The 15,898-nt window shown below is 38.6% G+C and overlaps 2 protein-coding genes across 2 annotated transcripts; both read right to left on the bottom strand.

The window, feature by feature from the left end:
* Window positions 1-2,871: 2,871 nt before the first annotated feature.
* Window positions 2,872-4,384, bottom strand: LOC121989682 (HMG1/2-like protein). Its single transcript, XM_042543862.1, has 8 exons — window positions 4,189-4,384; window positions 4,064-4,121; window positions 3,842-3,952; window positions 3,697-3,754; window positions 3,551-3,595; window positions 3,374-3,454; window positions 3,219-3,305; window positions 2,872-3,120 (listed from the first exon to the last, which is right to left on the bottom strand). Exons 1-8 carry the CDS (start codon window positions 4,376-4,378, stop codon window positions 3,097-3,099), a joined length of 654 nt encoding a protein of 217 aa, XP_042399796.1. The 5' UTR covers window positions 4,379-4,384; the 3' UTR covers window positions 2,872-3,096.
* Window positions 4,385-5,938: 1,554 nt separating this feature from the next.
* Window positions 5,939-7,712, bottom strand: LOC121989681 (glycosyltransferase family 92 protein RCOM_0530710-like). Its single transcript, XM_042543861.1, has one exon. The coding sequence runs from the start codon at window positions 7,623-7,625 to the stop codon at window positions 6,006-6,008; it is 1,620 nt and encodes a 539-aa protein (XP_042399795.1). The 5' UTR covers window positions 7,626-7,712; the 3' UTR covers window positions 5,939-6,005.
* Between the last annotated feature and the right edge of the window lie 8,186 nt (window positions 7,713-15,898).

Raw genomic sequence — 15,898 nt, 5'->3', positions numbered from 1 at the left:
TTGAAAGAATAAGGGTGCGTTTGGTTTGCACCATTTTCATTTTCTGGAAAACGCGCGTTTTCTAGAAAATAGAAAACGACTTTTTGTCATTCTCTGTTTTTCTAGAAAACGATAACTAATTTTTTAGAAAACGCGCGCGAAAAACGCAAACCAAACACCGTTTTTCAGAAAACGCGCGTTTTCCAGAAAATAAAAATGGAAAACGCGCGTACCAAACGCCCCCTAAGATTTTCTACGATTCTAGGGTTAACAATATTTTTTTTTTTCAAAATTATCCTACATAGGCTCCGTACTCAAGGAGGTGACGACGGCGAGAGCAACGACGGCTGAGGCCGGCCATCATCAGGATGGAGCAACGACAGCCCAGGAAACACGATTCTCCTCCTAACAGCATCAACGAGTAGCGACAGCCGAGATAGCGTCGGCAACTTGCGAAGGAGACAGTACCGGCAGCTTGCAGAAGAGGCGAAGAAGGCGATCGTCCTATGGCAAAACCATGGAGGACATGACGATGGACAGTGATAGCGTTTTATGGAGAAGGTGGTGTCGATAGCTTATGAGGAGGGGGGACTGGCAACTTGCAAAGGAGGCGACGCCAACGAGTGATGAGGTGAGGGAGCAACGACGATATATATCGGCACATTGTAATGGCAGAATCAAAGAAGAAATTTAAGACTTTAAATTTTTAATTATATTTAAAAAATATATCAATTTATTTTTTATTTTAAAAATATAAGTCAATTATATTTATTTATTATATATACTAATGTGATCGTGCACACGCGTTGCGTGTGTAATATAATAATATATAAATTATTTAAGTCTTTGAAAATCCGAATTGTTTGAATTTTCTAGTGTCATCATTATAAACCAAGAATTAATTATTTGGGTAAGATTCGTCAGACCCATACAATAGTGACGCTAGAGAATCCTAGCAACAAACTACTGTAACGAACTTCCCCATGCAAAAAATTATTTTAATTTAATATTATATTTGTCTTAGTAAAAAAAACTAAAAAAAATATATTTTTTAACATCGTCAGCTTAAAATATTTATAGAAGATTTTTTGATCGTAGTGTTGTCAATTCTAAGATATGAGACTAAAGAGAACTATATTTTTTTTTATATAAAACTACAAAAAAAAATTAATGATGAAAAAAAATTCATAATAATACGCTGTAGCTGAGTCTCGAACTCTAGAGCACTGATTGTTTCGCTTGTGGAATTACTAATAAACCTTGGAATTATTTTTAGTGTAAATAGAAAAAAGGACATTAACATAAATACATTTTAGGCTTCACCAAAATTAGTTAGTAAGGGAAGAGATTTTTAATAAAATAGTAAGATTATCAAGTTATTAATTAATATTATTAATTTAATTTATTTTAAAAAATTAATTAAATATTAAATGGAACTAAGGTAATATAATAAATATTAAATTATGGTATACCATTATTTAGGATTGAACTAAATAATATTACATATTATTTTATTTTTCATAATCTTAATTATATAATTATATAATTTGAACCAAACTTTAATTGCAAGTAAAAAAACTAAAGGAAAAGACTCTGATCGACGCACAGCTTCGGCGAGTGGGTCACCTAGGATAACTATAGCCTATATATGGGATTTGTTATCTTGTACCCTTTACCTCACACAGCTTTTATATATATATAATATGTTAATTTTAATTTATACTAGGCGACGCATATCGTCAAGATGTCTAATTTATTTTTTTTGATAGGACATTAATTTTAATGTGTTTTATTAGAATCCGATTATCATTCCGAGTGGTGACCTCAGATTCGTGGAGGTAAATTTCGAGAGTAATGTCTCCTTCCCACTCCCACACATACTTCGTCGCCTCCTCTGAACATAACTGTGCTACATCCCTGTCCCCACAGGTGTAGCACAGTTAGTAGTATTTGGATACAGAGTTGTTCATTAAGGATCAATTCACAAGAACTTCACTTAGATTATGCCCTCCGTTTAGAATTTACCTGTCTACATTTTAGGATCGATAATATTAGACCATTTAGATTTAGCGAAATCACCCTTTACTTCTCCATCACTTTGCTGCCGCTAGAGCTCCCTCTATCTCTTTATTCTTCTACCTTTTCTTCTTGATCACATTAGAGATGATTCTGCACCCAAGATCTTCTACTTCCGAGACATGTCCAGTCACGGCAAGGGGCTCGGCAGGCGGCACAACACAAGAACATAAAGGGAATCACGAAATCCACCATCTGCCGACTCGCCCACCGCAGCATCAAGCACATCAGCAGCCTCATCTACCAGGAAACCTGCGGCATGCTCAAGATCTTCCACAGGAATGTCATCCGCAATGTTGCCACATACACCGAGCACACCCGCTGGAAGACAGTCACAGCCATGGATGTGTTCTACGCCCTGAAGCGCTATGGCTTCGTCTGAGCTTACTCAAACTCTACCATTTCATAGTGCTGGCCCTTTCTGTTAAAGGATTTTAGCGGGCTTTGGGTTTGTCTCCCGTTCCGACATCCACACCAAGCTCTTGGCCAACTGAGGGCCACGCTGTTAGGCCAGGGTTTTGCTAGCGCTGGCGACACACAACCGCACAACTAGGTCTCTATAGCACTGGCCATGGCTCAAAACCTTGCACTATGGACCATTGAGGCAACCGACAAGAGAGCTAACTCTATTTCATCGGCCGAACAAGGACGACATTCTAGCAACCAAATTCAGCCGAGCAACCGTCACCAGCGCGCTGTCAAGGGTACAAACAGTTGTGACGTAGGGCAACTACACAAGACAAACCCAAGAAAATTACATGTGAATTGATGGTCGTATAGACAATCAAATGCAATGAATGAATCACCAGGGATAAATTTACAAAAAGAAATTTGATTACCATCGGCTCTTCCATTCATATAATAGCATTACTTTGCAAAAACGGAAGATAACAGCAAATAGCACACGAAGGAATCCCAAAACGGTTACGAAGGGGGGAAAATAGCTAAATACAAGTTAGAAAAGCCGGTTTAAGTTTTCCAAAACGCAGCTTCATGTGCTAAATTTGTTCCAGAGACAAATAAAGCTGCTCCAGAATTTCCCTATTCATCATCCTCATCCACTTCCTGATTTAATACAATACAATAGCAAAAGATTCAATAAAGTTTTATTCGACTTTTGATTTGGGGAAGATTTACAGAACAAGTTTTGAATGAGCACAAACCTCATCGCTTCCCTCGCCATCCTCGGACTTGGATTTGTCAGACTGATCTTCATCAGCAATATCGATAGGGCGACTAACTCCCTCGGCCTATTTGATCATTACGAATTAGTCGACTGAATATAAGCTTAATACAAAAGTTTAATAGAAAGGTATACTTGGTTCGTGTTGTATGTTGCCAATTTCTTAGTGTACTCTTTCTTCAATTTTGCAGCCTTGTCAACAAAGGGAGCCTTATCCTGTAATGCAAGCAGAATATTGCATTTTAGATCGAAGTTAATTGAAATATTAATTCGCATCAAAAGGGAGAAAACGGATTGATAAGAACTACTTACGCCTTCGGACAATGACTTCCACTTATCACCGCCAGCTTTGCCGACCTATTAACATCAAAATTAAATTATTCTGTATCACATTTTTGAAAAGCAAAAAATAGAGATAATAGCGTATGGATCATAGACAGCAGAGAGACGAATCTTACCACAGAGACAGATTTATTGTTAGGGTGTTGTTCTTTGAAGGTTTTCCTGAACCCTTCCCTGGCAATCCAAACATGAATCAGCACTGCGATCAAGCTATAAAAAGGAATACAAAGCTCTAAAAACCAATAAAACAGGAAAACTCACATGAAGACAAAGAAGGCGCTAGGGGGCCTCTTAGGCTTGTTAGGATCCTTCTTGGCCTTGGTCATCTTCGGCATCTTACTCGCACGCTCCGATCCCTTCCGAACAGCAAGCCTTCAGATGTTTAAAAACAAAACAAAATATCAGATCGCACATCCCGGAAGCTACGGATCACTGCTAATCGTAAACACTAAAAGCCAAAAAATCAGGAGGAAGCATTCTCACTTGCTGTCTGCTTTCTTCGTGGCATCAGCCTTCGTTTTCCTCTGTTTCATGGCGAGACCTAGAACAGACCCGATCAGATGAACCAGCTAATTCATAAAACACGAGCGAGAAGAGAAGAATCATACCTCCAAACGGATTCGCAGCGACGGCCGATCGGGAAGAAGCAGGATGAGGCTGTGCGAGGAAGACTTGGGGAAGAAGAAGCGTTAATAAAGGGCTGGCGGCGAAACGGATCGTGTTAAAACTAGGAAACGCGATCTGACGGCTTAGGTGGCAGGATGCCGGTTTTGGAGGTTGGTTCTGCATCGTACACATCAGCGATCCATGTGATCGACGCCAATTGGCATCTATGAGATAATTTGATAGCGGTGGTAGCCGTTGGACCGTTTTGCAAGGAAATTCGGATTGCAGCGTGGTTAGAATTAAACAGTCAAATATCAAATTACGAATTATAAAATTTCAAAAATTTGAAATTACAAATATCAAATATCACGTGACACACGTGCGAGCTGCAAACCGAAATCATGCCTTGTTTCAGGGTTTAGTCAATATCGTCAACCGGTTGCACACGTTTCGAACCAGCAGATAAGCAAATCTTCTTCGGTCAAGTGGCAAAAGACGAATAGGATCACGCAAGTATCCCCGTCAACTCATTCAAAGATCAACACGGAGAAAGAGATCTTATTCGGTGAAGACTTTACGGCAAGTATCCCCACGTAAATAAAACAATTGGAATAATGCGGAAGCACAGCTTTTGGGCATTCTGATTAGTTAGAGCATCTGTAGTAATGAAATCTGTCCATTAACGCCCAAATAATCACATCCGTGCAAAAAAAGCCCAGGGAGCTCCTTCGGTACATGTCAGAGTGGGAGCTCAGTACGTACTCTTAAATAAGAGTATCAAAAATAAATTCGATCCGATAATTTAATTTGAATCGATCCAAAAAAAATTAGATTCGGATTGAATATTTTTGAATTCAGATATGATTCGGATTGAAAGATTGGAGAGTTAAAATTTTTCAGATTGGATCGGGTCGGGTTCGGATTGACCCGGATTGACTTAAATATAAGGTTTAGTGAAATTTTTTTTTAGGTTAGATCGAATTTTATTTTGAAAATGAAGATGTTTTTATGTGTATTAATATCATATTTGTATGATAATGATAGAGTATTGAGATAAAAGTGAAGAATTATAAGAAAAATAGTCAAAAAAATCGTTTTGAATCAGATTTTCGGATTATCTGGGTTGGGTTCGGATTGATCGGGTTGGTCGGATTCGGATTCGGGTTTAGGTGTTTTGGGTTAAACTCGATTTCGTGTCGGGTTCGGATTGGGTGTAAAAAAAAAATAAATTTAACCCGACCTAACCCGATCCGACCCATCCGAATTGACACTCATACTCTTAAAGCATTTCGCAAGCTTTTAAAAGGTTTATAAAATTTAAAAAAAAAACAATAAAATAAGATTTTGTTTATAAAAAAACTCATCACGCACCAGTTGAGTTTATTAAAAAAAAATTAAAAATTAAAAACTAACAAATAAAATTAAATTGATGGTAGATTTTTATTTATTGATTGATGAGGTTAAAATAAAAATATTTTTTATGAGTATATTTTTATGAGGTTAAAATAATATATATATATATATATATATATATATATATATATATATATATATATATATATATATATATATATATATATGAACAGTAATGTTAATATTAAAATAAATATTAAAAAATAAAGATATTAATATATATCCATAGAAACGGATGCCCTAAGCAAGAATGCATAGCAAATACAGTTAATAATCTGACAATCAAACAAGTATAAATATATTAATTATTTCCATAACTCAATAATAGTTACACCAAAATAAATGAAAGAATTGTCCTTTCTGTTAAAATTAGATAATTTTGAAGAAAAAATAAATAATTTTTTTTTTAGTTCTGCCATGGCATTCTGTATTGCCCTAGAAGATTCACTGTTCCGAACCATTTCCGAGTTGTGTCTTGAAGCAAAGTATCGTTGACCTCGCAAAACATATTGGCCCAGTTTGATGGTTCTATCGCCTCGGAACCTAGGCCGGGCACTCGGTCCCGCGAGCCTAGACTTGTTGATTGTTTCCAATCGGCCACGTAGGTTGACACACGCCTTCGAAACTTGATCTTGAACTCGTTCCAAGCTTGGTACTTGTAGTGATTGACTCTGGCTTCAGTGAGTGTCAAAAATTTCGTTTCGCTATCATCTTTTAGCCCAAAATGGTGGATTGAGTTGATCAGTGAGAGGTTGATGGCGTCGAGTCGCACAAACGACTTGTGTCGTTCCTCAATTTGGCGACGACAAGTGTACCCTTGGGTCACGCCGGCTTCAGGGTGCCTACGGTGGCCTGATGGTCCGAACTCGAGACATCGAATGGCGACTTGACCCACTTCTGGTGGGGCGACGAGGAGTGAGTCTATCAAGGACCGGTTGGGTCTGTCAAAATCTACCCAAGCTGGAGCAAAGACAAATTCATCCACGTCGATGAAGGCCATCCAGTCGCAGTCGTTCTGATTCGAGACGGCACAATGGGAGAACCCCGCCTCCTGGGTCTTGGGCCAGGGCCAGGACCGGACCACCACGTCGAACCCAACGGACCCGAGACGGCTCACAACCGGCTCGAGCTCGTCCTCGCTCGCGTTGTCGTATAGGAAAAAACGATCGATGCCGACGGCGGCGTGGTATGCCACCCACTCGGGGAGGAACTTGGCGGCGTTGAACACCATCGTGCAGGCGCAGACCGCAACGCGGCCGCGGGATGGCGGCCGGTCCTGGAGCGAAGGGCTCCGGTACTCCGCAACCGTGGCGATCGGCGCCGCCTCTGGTGCGACGGCTAGGGAAACGCGCAGCGGTTGGAGAGGAGGCACGGAGGGGTGGGGACAGCGGAAGACCTCTTGGGAGGACGACGTGGCGGGCGTCGAAGCGAGAGCGGGGCCTCCGGATGCAGGAATGAAGACGCACTTGATGTCAGCGGCGGGGCGGACGGAGTCTTTACGGCGGTTGATGCCCTTAGCGAAGACGATGACGTCGTCGTCGGTGGAGAAGGATTCATAAGCCACTGACATCGACCACCGGATCATCTCCCGAGGCGCGAAATCGAAGTCGTGGCCGGCAGCGGCGGAGTCGGCGGAAAGGCGAGGAGCATAGAAGGGTCGGATACGACGGAGGCGGCGAGGCAGAGCGCATCGGAAGGCGGAGGCACCGGCGGGATGGGCGGGGGAGGCGGCGCCGGTGTGGAAGAGGCAGAAAAGGCTTCCATCGGAGGCGGAGATGGAAGAGGAGGAGGAATCGGGAGGAAGGAGGACAAGGACTTCCCAATCAGGAAGGAGGATGGCGTCGAGGGGCGGCGGCGGGGAACCGAGGAGCTCACGGGCGGCGAGCGATGTATGAGGGCGGCGGAGGGCGGCGGAGTTGAGGGCGGCGGAAGGGAGGAATTCTCGAGTGACGCGGAAGAATACGGAGGCAGCGAAGAAGAGAAAGACGGCGATAGAGAGCAGCGAGATTGCCGGCTTCCGCCGCATGGTTCGATTTGGGAGCCGTGGAGGAGAAGGGAAGGATTAAGAACAAAGGAATCGGGCGTCGTGGGAGACGCGGTCGAGGTGAGACGAAGCTTTATATTGTGTTTTTTCCCCACTCGTCAACCAAGAGAACTTGGGAATGGGTCCCACGCATTCGGTGGCAGTGTATCGGAGTACAATTCGAGGAAGCACTCAGCCGGTGCCAAACGCTAGCTCTCGAAAATAAAAGTGCGACGGTTTTTCTATTTAATTGCTTTCCGGTCACTAATCCGCCTTGTAACTGGTCTTCAAGAGTGGGTCCCACATTTAGTCCGCCTTTGGAAACGAGAGTATTGTCTTGAGTCAGCAGTCGTGACATTACTTTAGAGCAACGAAAAGACAATAATCATCGATTAAGGGACATTCATTGGTTATGAATAATAAATTATTTTTATTAACTATTTTACTAAATTAGAATGAACTTTTGGAGAATACAATGAAGAAACTAAATATTCATTTTTTTAATATATATAATTAATATATCACAATCAATGTGGCTGTGTCTCTCTTGTATTTCTCAACAAAACATTTTCTAGATTTTACTTTTTACTCAATATCATTCTTTTAATTTTAAATCAAGAAAATTAATTTTTAAAAATAAAAATAGAAAATATTCGTTTCATTTTTTTCATATTTGAATTTTCAATCGAACTATGGCATTTATGCCTTATAATTTTACCATGAATGAGAACATCTACACAGGCTTTTCTATTTAAAATACATAACTTAAGGTAAAAAAATTAATTTATTAAATTTAGATATTTACTTTCAATATATTATATATCAACTTTTCTATTTCTTCTTCATTCTCTATAATATTTAGAGAATGAAATTCATTATTTAAATTTAAAGTACTTTTCGTAACTATATAATTAAGGAAATGAATAGGATAATTAGTGTAAAAGTTTTTTAGTTACCCTATCTTAAATTTAAGATAAAATTTTTAAATTGGATATCTGATATGGATATTCTAAATATAAGAATTATAACCCCTAATTCTTAACATCGAAATGAGCCAAATTAGTAAATTTAAAAAAAAAGGCAACTCCAACTATTAAAATTGAGAACAGAACACTCGTCCATTTCATTGTCTTCCGAATATACAATATATACATGCATAATTCATGTATGCTAAATCGATCAATTTATTGCCAAAATGGCAATTATTGAGCCTCTATTTAAAGAAGGCGTTTTAGGTTTAAAATTTGTTGTCCATATTTGAACCTGTTTGGTAGAATGGATTTCAAGTTCAAAGAACAATGGTATGTCAAATTTTGTCTGAGCTTCGATTATCTGTATTAAATATCATGAATAATTGTAAACTCTTTCCTTTTTTTTCTCTTTCATATTTATTTATGCTCAATCTGTGAGGGCCACCCGGGCCGACGAGTGGTTTTACCTTTTGCTTGCTGTTTACAGTCACTATTATTTTAGATATTTTTTTAAAAAAAAAATCAAATGACCACTGGTATATTTGTTTATTTTTATTTAGTCCTGGACTACAGTGCCATTTTTAATGGGTCGAATGTTTCTTTTATAAGGGATGGAAGTAGCTTTTCATAATATTGAAGGCGCCTTCAATGTTAAATTCTATCCCTTAAAAAGTGGTTATTTATCGTCGATAATGTCTCTGTCTTATCCTACCGAAGGTGTCTTCAAAATACTCGAAAGCGCCTTTCATGAACAGTACTCAATGCGCCTTTTAAGCTCCCGAAGGCGCCTCAAGTACTATTCACTTGAGGCCTTTATGTTCCCTTTGCCTTATAAAATGTGTTAGTCCAAAATAAAAATATTTACCCTATAAAATAAGGTTAACATAATAATAATATGATTAATTTATAACATAGACTCTGTCCTCTATACCAGGATCTAGTCAAAATCTCAATTAGGTTTCTAAAATAGACCTAAATTAGACTAACACCAACTGTCCCCTTAACTGAGATGCGTCCTCACAGAGTTACTCTCCTACAGTAAATTATCTTCACTTACCAAGTGTCAAGTTATCTCCTTGACATCAATCTGACCCATCAGGTCTTCCTACTGGAATCGCACATCTGGACTTCGCCAACCAGGAATTGAACATCCCGATCTTCTGCCAGAATTGCACATCCAGACTTCCTCCTGTCAAAAATTGAACATCCCAACCTCCTGCCAGAATCTCACATCTAGACTTCTTCTCTGGTGTCAGGTCCTCTTGACCCATAAAGTTAGTAAACTTTTCATACTCGATAACAAGATTAGATCAACAATACATTTAAATTTAATCCACTTGTCATCATCAAAACTCAGGTTTGATTATTGGTGCAAAATATATCAATAATTTCCTCCTTTTTGAAACAATGAGAACCTGAGTTAAAGTTAGAAAAAAAAATTACAAAACATATATAAAAAATGATGTTAAATTTAATCTCTTTATCATTGTAGCGTTAAGTTTTTCAAATTTTCTTAACTAAACTCCTAACCATCTCTCTTTGACATTCATCTAACTAAGCATATAGTATACCCAATTATGAAAATATAAATACACAAGCAAATAATAATGTGTTCAAAGTAAACTTGCATGTCTATTAGAGGGATGAGTTTAATTAAATTTTTCAAAGTTATTTTGACAAAAATTTACAGACTTTTCAAAAGGTTTTTAACATTTTGAGGATTGATTTTGCAAATCAAACCATTTGTAAAAATAAATTTGCAAGAAATATACAAACTATTTTCAAAATAGATTTCAAAACTCTGGCTTTAAAAAGACAATTTGTTGTAAAGTATTTAGTTTCAATTTTTCAAGACTACTTTTGAAAAGTTTTACAAATTATTTAAAATATTCTTGAAAGTGTTTTCAAAGAATTTGTCCTAATAAAATAGTTTTGGAAGTATTTTCAAAGTAAAAACAAGGTATTTTTCAAAGTGAAAAAAATAACCTTTCAAGAAAAACTTTTGAAAACTTTTCAAGTGTTTTTGAAACCATCTTTCAAAATATTTTTTAAAGTATTTTAAGTAAATTTTAAAATACTTTCATTTGAGTTGCAGTATTTTTCAAAGCAAAATTTTGAAAGTATTTTGAATAAAATAGTTTGAAAATATTTCAGAAGTAAGTTTTAATATACTTTCAAAGGTATTTTTAATCAATATTTTTTAACAAAATTTGTTTAAAAAAAATCAAAAATGATTTTCAAATATCCTACCCTGAACCTGATATTATTTTAAAATAATATGCATCTAAAAATTATCCTTAAATGTTTAACCATTAGTTACTAACTATCAGAAGATAACAGTATTCACTTGGTTAGTTAAGTTAAGTAAAATGTTTACAGTTAGTGTTTGACTAAAATGAATAACTTAACATGATCATTGTAATTTTTATATTTTTTTTCCCAAGCTTATGATGATACACTGATATAAGCATCTGAAATTCAGATAATAGGTTTACGCATCTCACGTCGTTCTAAATTTGAATACACAATCAAGGTAGACCTAGTGTGTTTGTGAGATGTTGGTTACCTAGATCTATAGGATGTGCTTTCTATGGATGCGATATAGACTAAGGCCAAAACATATTTTAAAATATTAAGGAAATGATAATTTTTGAAAAACATACTCTTAAATAATTTTCCCAGAATTTCCAAGCCATTTGAAAGTTATTTTGAAAATAACAATCCTAATTTATCGCACATATTCTTAATCTTCATCGTCTTAAGTTGCTAAATTTGAGTTTGGATAATGGTTTAGTAAATATATCAACTAAATTTGATTTTGACTCAACATAGTTAAGTTCAATATCTCTTTTGGCTACATAATCTCTTACAAAATGATATTTAACTTCTATATGTTTGATACTTGAATGATGCACTGGATTTTTAGTTAAATTTATTGAACTTATGTTATCAATAAAGATTTTTTGTATATTTATAATTTAAGTTCAAGCCTTGTAATGTGTGTATCATCCATAATACTTGTGTTACATATTCAGCCATAACTATATATTCTACCTCACTTACAGATAAAGTAATACAATGTTGTTTTACTAAACCAACTGACAAGTGATGGTCCAAGTAATTGATATCTACAATTTACATTTTTTTTTTATCGATTTTATTGTTGGTCCCTTGGTGGCCTGCAAGAGGGGAGGGGTGAATTGCCCTAAAAAAATAAATTCAACCCTTTCTCGACTTATAGCTTGATTAAAGACACTTGTAATAAAAAACTAAAAGACTAATTACAGAGACAGAAACACAAGGAGACTTACTTGGTTTGTAATCAGGAGATTGTTAATTCAAGGGAAAAGAAGCACACTTTTATGACGATCTCCTTCGGGCGGAGTGACCTCTTACGTTAACAGCACACAAATAAAAGCAGAATAGAAAGAAATGAATTACAAGTGATTGATTGAACTGCTGAAATCAGAGATATATTTATAGCACTGTTCAGGGCGCTTGGAAGGGTTTCGGCCGCCTGGAGTGAGATAGAATTCTATCCCTGATGCGTCGATCAACGACCACGTCACTTTTGATAATATTTGGGTTCCGGGCGCTCGGACTCAATAGGCTTCGGGCGGCCGGACCACATAACTCAACAGAGTTGACTTTTTACGGCCCGGGGTCTCTGTTCTGGTTTTTCTTGTCTTGGTTTGGGTCTTCTGCTCCGGCTTCGCTAACTTGAGTGATTTCGTCCATCCGGAATAGGGCTCACCCGAACTCAACTTCCGGCCTTCTCCTCGAGCAACCTTCTTCCCCGGCTTCTCGTCCCTCGAACGTCGTGTACGTTCTTCTCGTCCACCAGTGTACTTTTTCGTGACATCTCGTCCCTCAGATGCACTGAGCCCGTCGGCTCTCTCCCGTGCCATCCTTCTCGCTAGCCGCGTCTTCTGCTCGACTTTCTGTGCTCCTAAACTACTGCACACTTAGACACAAGGGTTAAACCAAACAGGATCTAACTTAACTTGTTTGATCATATCAAAACAACCTTGGGGTTCCAGGTCCTTTGAGATATAATTCTAAAGTAGAAAAGAGTTCCTCTAGGGTACTTGCCTCCAGGTCATTTGAGATGTAGTAGACATCGATTATTGAGGTCCATTCTAGAGTCCTGGGAAAGGCATTAAGTGCGTAACGTATCGTATCTCGGTTGGTTACCATTTCACTGAGATTTTCGAGTCCGGTGATTAGTTCTTTTACCTTTGCGTGTAGATCGGCTACCTTCTCACCTCTTTCCAGAAGGATATTTGTCAGTTTGTTCCGAAGTATGTCTCTTCTTACGAGTTTGGCTTTGGATGTGTCTTCGCGGAGTTCCAGGATTTTTTCCAGAGTTCATTGGCCGACGAGTAGCTTCCAATGAGGTTGACTTCTTGAGGCGGCAGTACACTCAGCAAGTGATATTCCACTCGGTTATTTGCTACAAAATCATTTTGTTCTTTCTTCGTCCAAAGACTCTCTTCCTTCTCCTCTCCGTTTTGATTAGTAGGAGCTACAAAACCATATTTGATTATTAAACAAATTTCAAAGTCTGTTTTCAGAAATACCTCCATTCGGCGTTTCCAGTGTGTGAAGTCTCCCTCAAATTTTAGTGGAACGATGCTTGGTCCGGCCATTGGTTTCTTTGCTTCGGTCAGCGGTTAGTCCTTCTGAAGCGTCCTTACTCTGATACTACTTGTTGGTCCCTTGGTGGCCGACAAGAGGGAGGGGTGAATTACCCTAAAAAAACAAATTCAACCCTTTCTCGACTTATAGCTTGATTAAAGACACTTGTAATAAAAAACTAAGAGACTAATTACAGAGACAAAAACACAAGGAAACTTACTTGGTTTGCAATCAGGAGATTGCTAATCTAAGTAAAATGAAGTGTACTTTTATGACGATCTCCTTCGGGCGGAGTAGTCTCTTATAATGTTAACAACACACAAATAAAAGCAGAACAAAAAGAAATGAATTACAAGTGATTGATTGAACTGCTGAAATCATAGCTATATTTATAGCATTGTTTCGGGCGCCTGGAGTGGGATAGAATTCTATCCCCGACGCATCGGTCAACAACCATGTCACTTTTGATAATATTTGGGTTCCAGATGCCCGGACCACATAAGTCAATAGAGTTGACTTTTTACGGTCCGGGTCCTCTGCTCCGGTTCTGCTCGTCTTGATCCGGGTCTTCTGCTCTAGCTCCATTAGCTTGGGTGATTTCGGCCATCTGGAATAGGGCTCACCCGAACCCAACTTCCGACCTTCTCCTTGAGTAGCTTTCCTCCTCGGCTTCTCATCCCTCGGACGTCGCATACATTCTTCTCGTCCACCGGTGTACTCTTCCACAGCACCTCGTCCCTCAGATGCACCGAGCCCGTCGGCTCTCTCCCGTGCCGTCCTTCTCGCTAGTCGCGTCTTCCGCTCGACTTGCTGTGCTCCTAAGCTCCTGCACACTTAGACACAAGGGTTAAACCAAACATGACCATACTTAATTTGTTTGATCACATCAAAACAACCTTGGGATTCCAACATTTATAGTCAGCATAGTCTAAATCAGAATATCGTAACAGGTCAAAATTAGTTATTCTAGGGTACCACATTCCTAGATTTTGTGTGTCTTTTAGATATCTAAAAATTCTTTTAACATTTTTCAGATGAGATTCCTTAGCACACATACTAACTACAAATAATACATCAGGTCGGCTTGCAGTTAGGTATAACAGACTACCTATGACACTTCTATAATACTTTAGGTCTACTGTGTTGGATCGTAAAGTTCGCTAGAGGGGGGGGGGGGAGAGAGGTGAATAGCGATCGTTAAAAATTTGTTATCGAGTAAGTAGCGGAAATAGAAAAATAAACACAATGCTAACAAAACTAATTTTACTTGGTTCGGAGCCTTCATCGACTCCTACTTCAAGGCTCGCACGTGAAAGTGCTTTCGTTAGACAATTACTAATAATTTACAAAAGTGTTACACAATTTAGTATAAGAATTATGAAAAGAATACTGACAACAAGAAAAATGAAATTGAGGCACAGGTTGTCAGAGGAGCTTTGCAGCGTTGTAAGAGCAGAGCGCAACAAAGCAATCGTAGAAGAAGTTGTGTTTAATGCTCTGGTGGAAGGCTCCTTATATAGGTAGCTCCGGGCGCCTGGATCCCTTCCGGGTGCTTGGACCATGACGTCGACCCAGCCAATCAGCGCGCTCCACGTTTGCGACGAGATAGACTTTTGCATTCCAGACGCCCAGACCAGTTCCGAGCTCTCTGACCAGCTCTGGGCGTCTGGATCACTTCCGGGCACCCGGACTCCCCTTTTCCAACAACTACTTAATTTCTTGCAAGAAAAGGTTAGTCCGAAGTAATAAATATTATACTACCCTGCAAAACAAAGGTTAGCACAATTATAAAAAATAGAGTAATAATTAGATTTTGTTTCCTCGAGACCATAATCTTGTCAAGATCTCAACTTAGATTTCTGAAATGGATCTAAGTTGGATCGACACCTATTGTTCCCTCAATGGGGAATGCGTCCTCACCAAGTCACTCCCCTCCAGTGACTTACCTTAACTTACCATTTTATTAGACATTCGATCAGCCCGTCGACCTGTTTGGACTTCGTGCCAGCTATCCGGTCAGTCCGTTGACCTAGTTGGACTTCGTGCCAGACATCCGGTCAGCCAGTCGACCTAGCTAGATTTCTTGCCAGATATCCAGTCAGCCGGTCGACCTATCTGGACTTCTCCTGCACACTTCGTGCTCATGCTCATGATGCCACAACATGTGGCCAGTTGTAGCTGTAGATGTATACAAGCGTTGAAGTCTAGCAGTTAACGGAAAATAATACATCATTTTCCAAGCAATATTTTTCCTTTTCTTCCCTGGTATGCGAGTACGATGCTTAAAATGAGGATGAGTACAGATTTTACATTCATTCAAATCACTGTCTTCATTCCAAAATATCATACAATTGTTTATACAACAATCAATCTTCTCTATAGGCAAACATAAACCTCTGATCAATTTCTTTGTTTCATAGAAGTTATCAGTCATTATGTTATCAGCAGGGAGCAACTCTGACATCAATTGACAAATGTCATCGTAACATATTTTTGAGAAATGATGTTCTGCTTTCATATTCAATAATCTCGCTGTAGCTAATAGTTGAGAATGACCAGAAGGAAGGTTTTCCCACACTTCTCTTTCACTAGCCTTTAACATTTCATATAGTTACTGATATTCAGAGGTTGGTATTTTATCTATATTCGAATAATCAACTGCATTCA

Source organism: Zingiber officinale, chromosome 6B (assembly GCF_018446385.1).
Source record: "Zingiber officinale cultivar Zhangliang chromosome 6B, Zo_v1.1, whole genome shotgun sequence".
Classification (NCBI taxonomy): domain Eukaryota; kingdom Viridiplantae; phylum Streptophyta; class Magnoliopsida; order Zingiberales; family Zingiberaceae; genus Zingiber; species Zingiber officinale.
Note: the sequence above shows the minus strand (reverse complement) of the source record. Positions and strands in the feature narration are given on the sequence as shown.

Excerpts from the sequence above, each read along its gene's own strand:
- LOC121989682 (XM_042543862.1), bottom strand. The coding sequence starts at position 4,378 with ATGTGTACGATGCAGAACCAACCTCCAAAACCGGCATCCTGCCACCTA. Across the intron at positions 3,306-3,373 it reads CAACATACAACACGAACCAA|GCCGAGGGAGTTAGTCGCCC; the intron begins GTATACCTTTCT and ends ATGATCAAATAG. Across the intron at positions 3,121-3,218 it reads ATGGCGAGGGAAGCGATGAG|GAAGTGGATGAGGATGATGA; the intron begins GTTTGTGCTCAT and ends GTATTAAATCAG.
- LOC121989681 (XM_042543861.1), bottom strand. The coding sequence starts at position 7,625 with ATGCGGCGGAAGCCGGCAATCTCGCTGCTCTCTATCGCCGTCTTTCTC.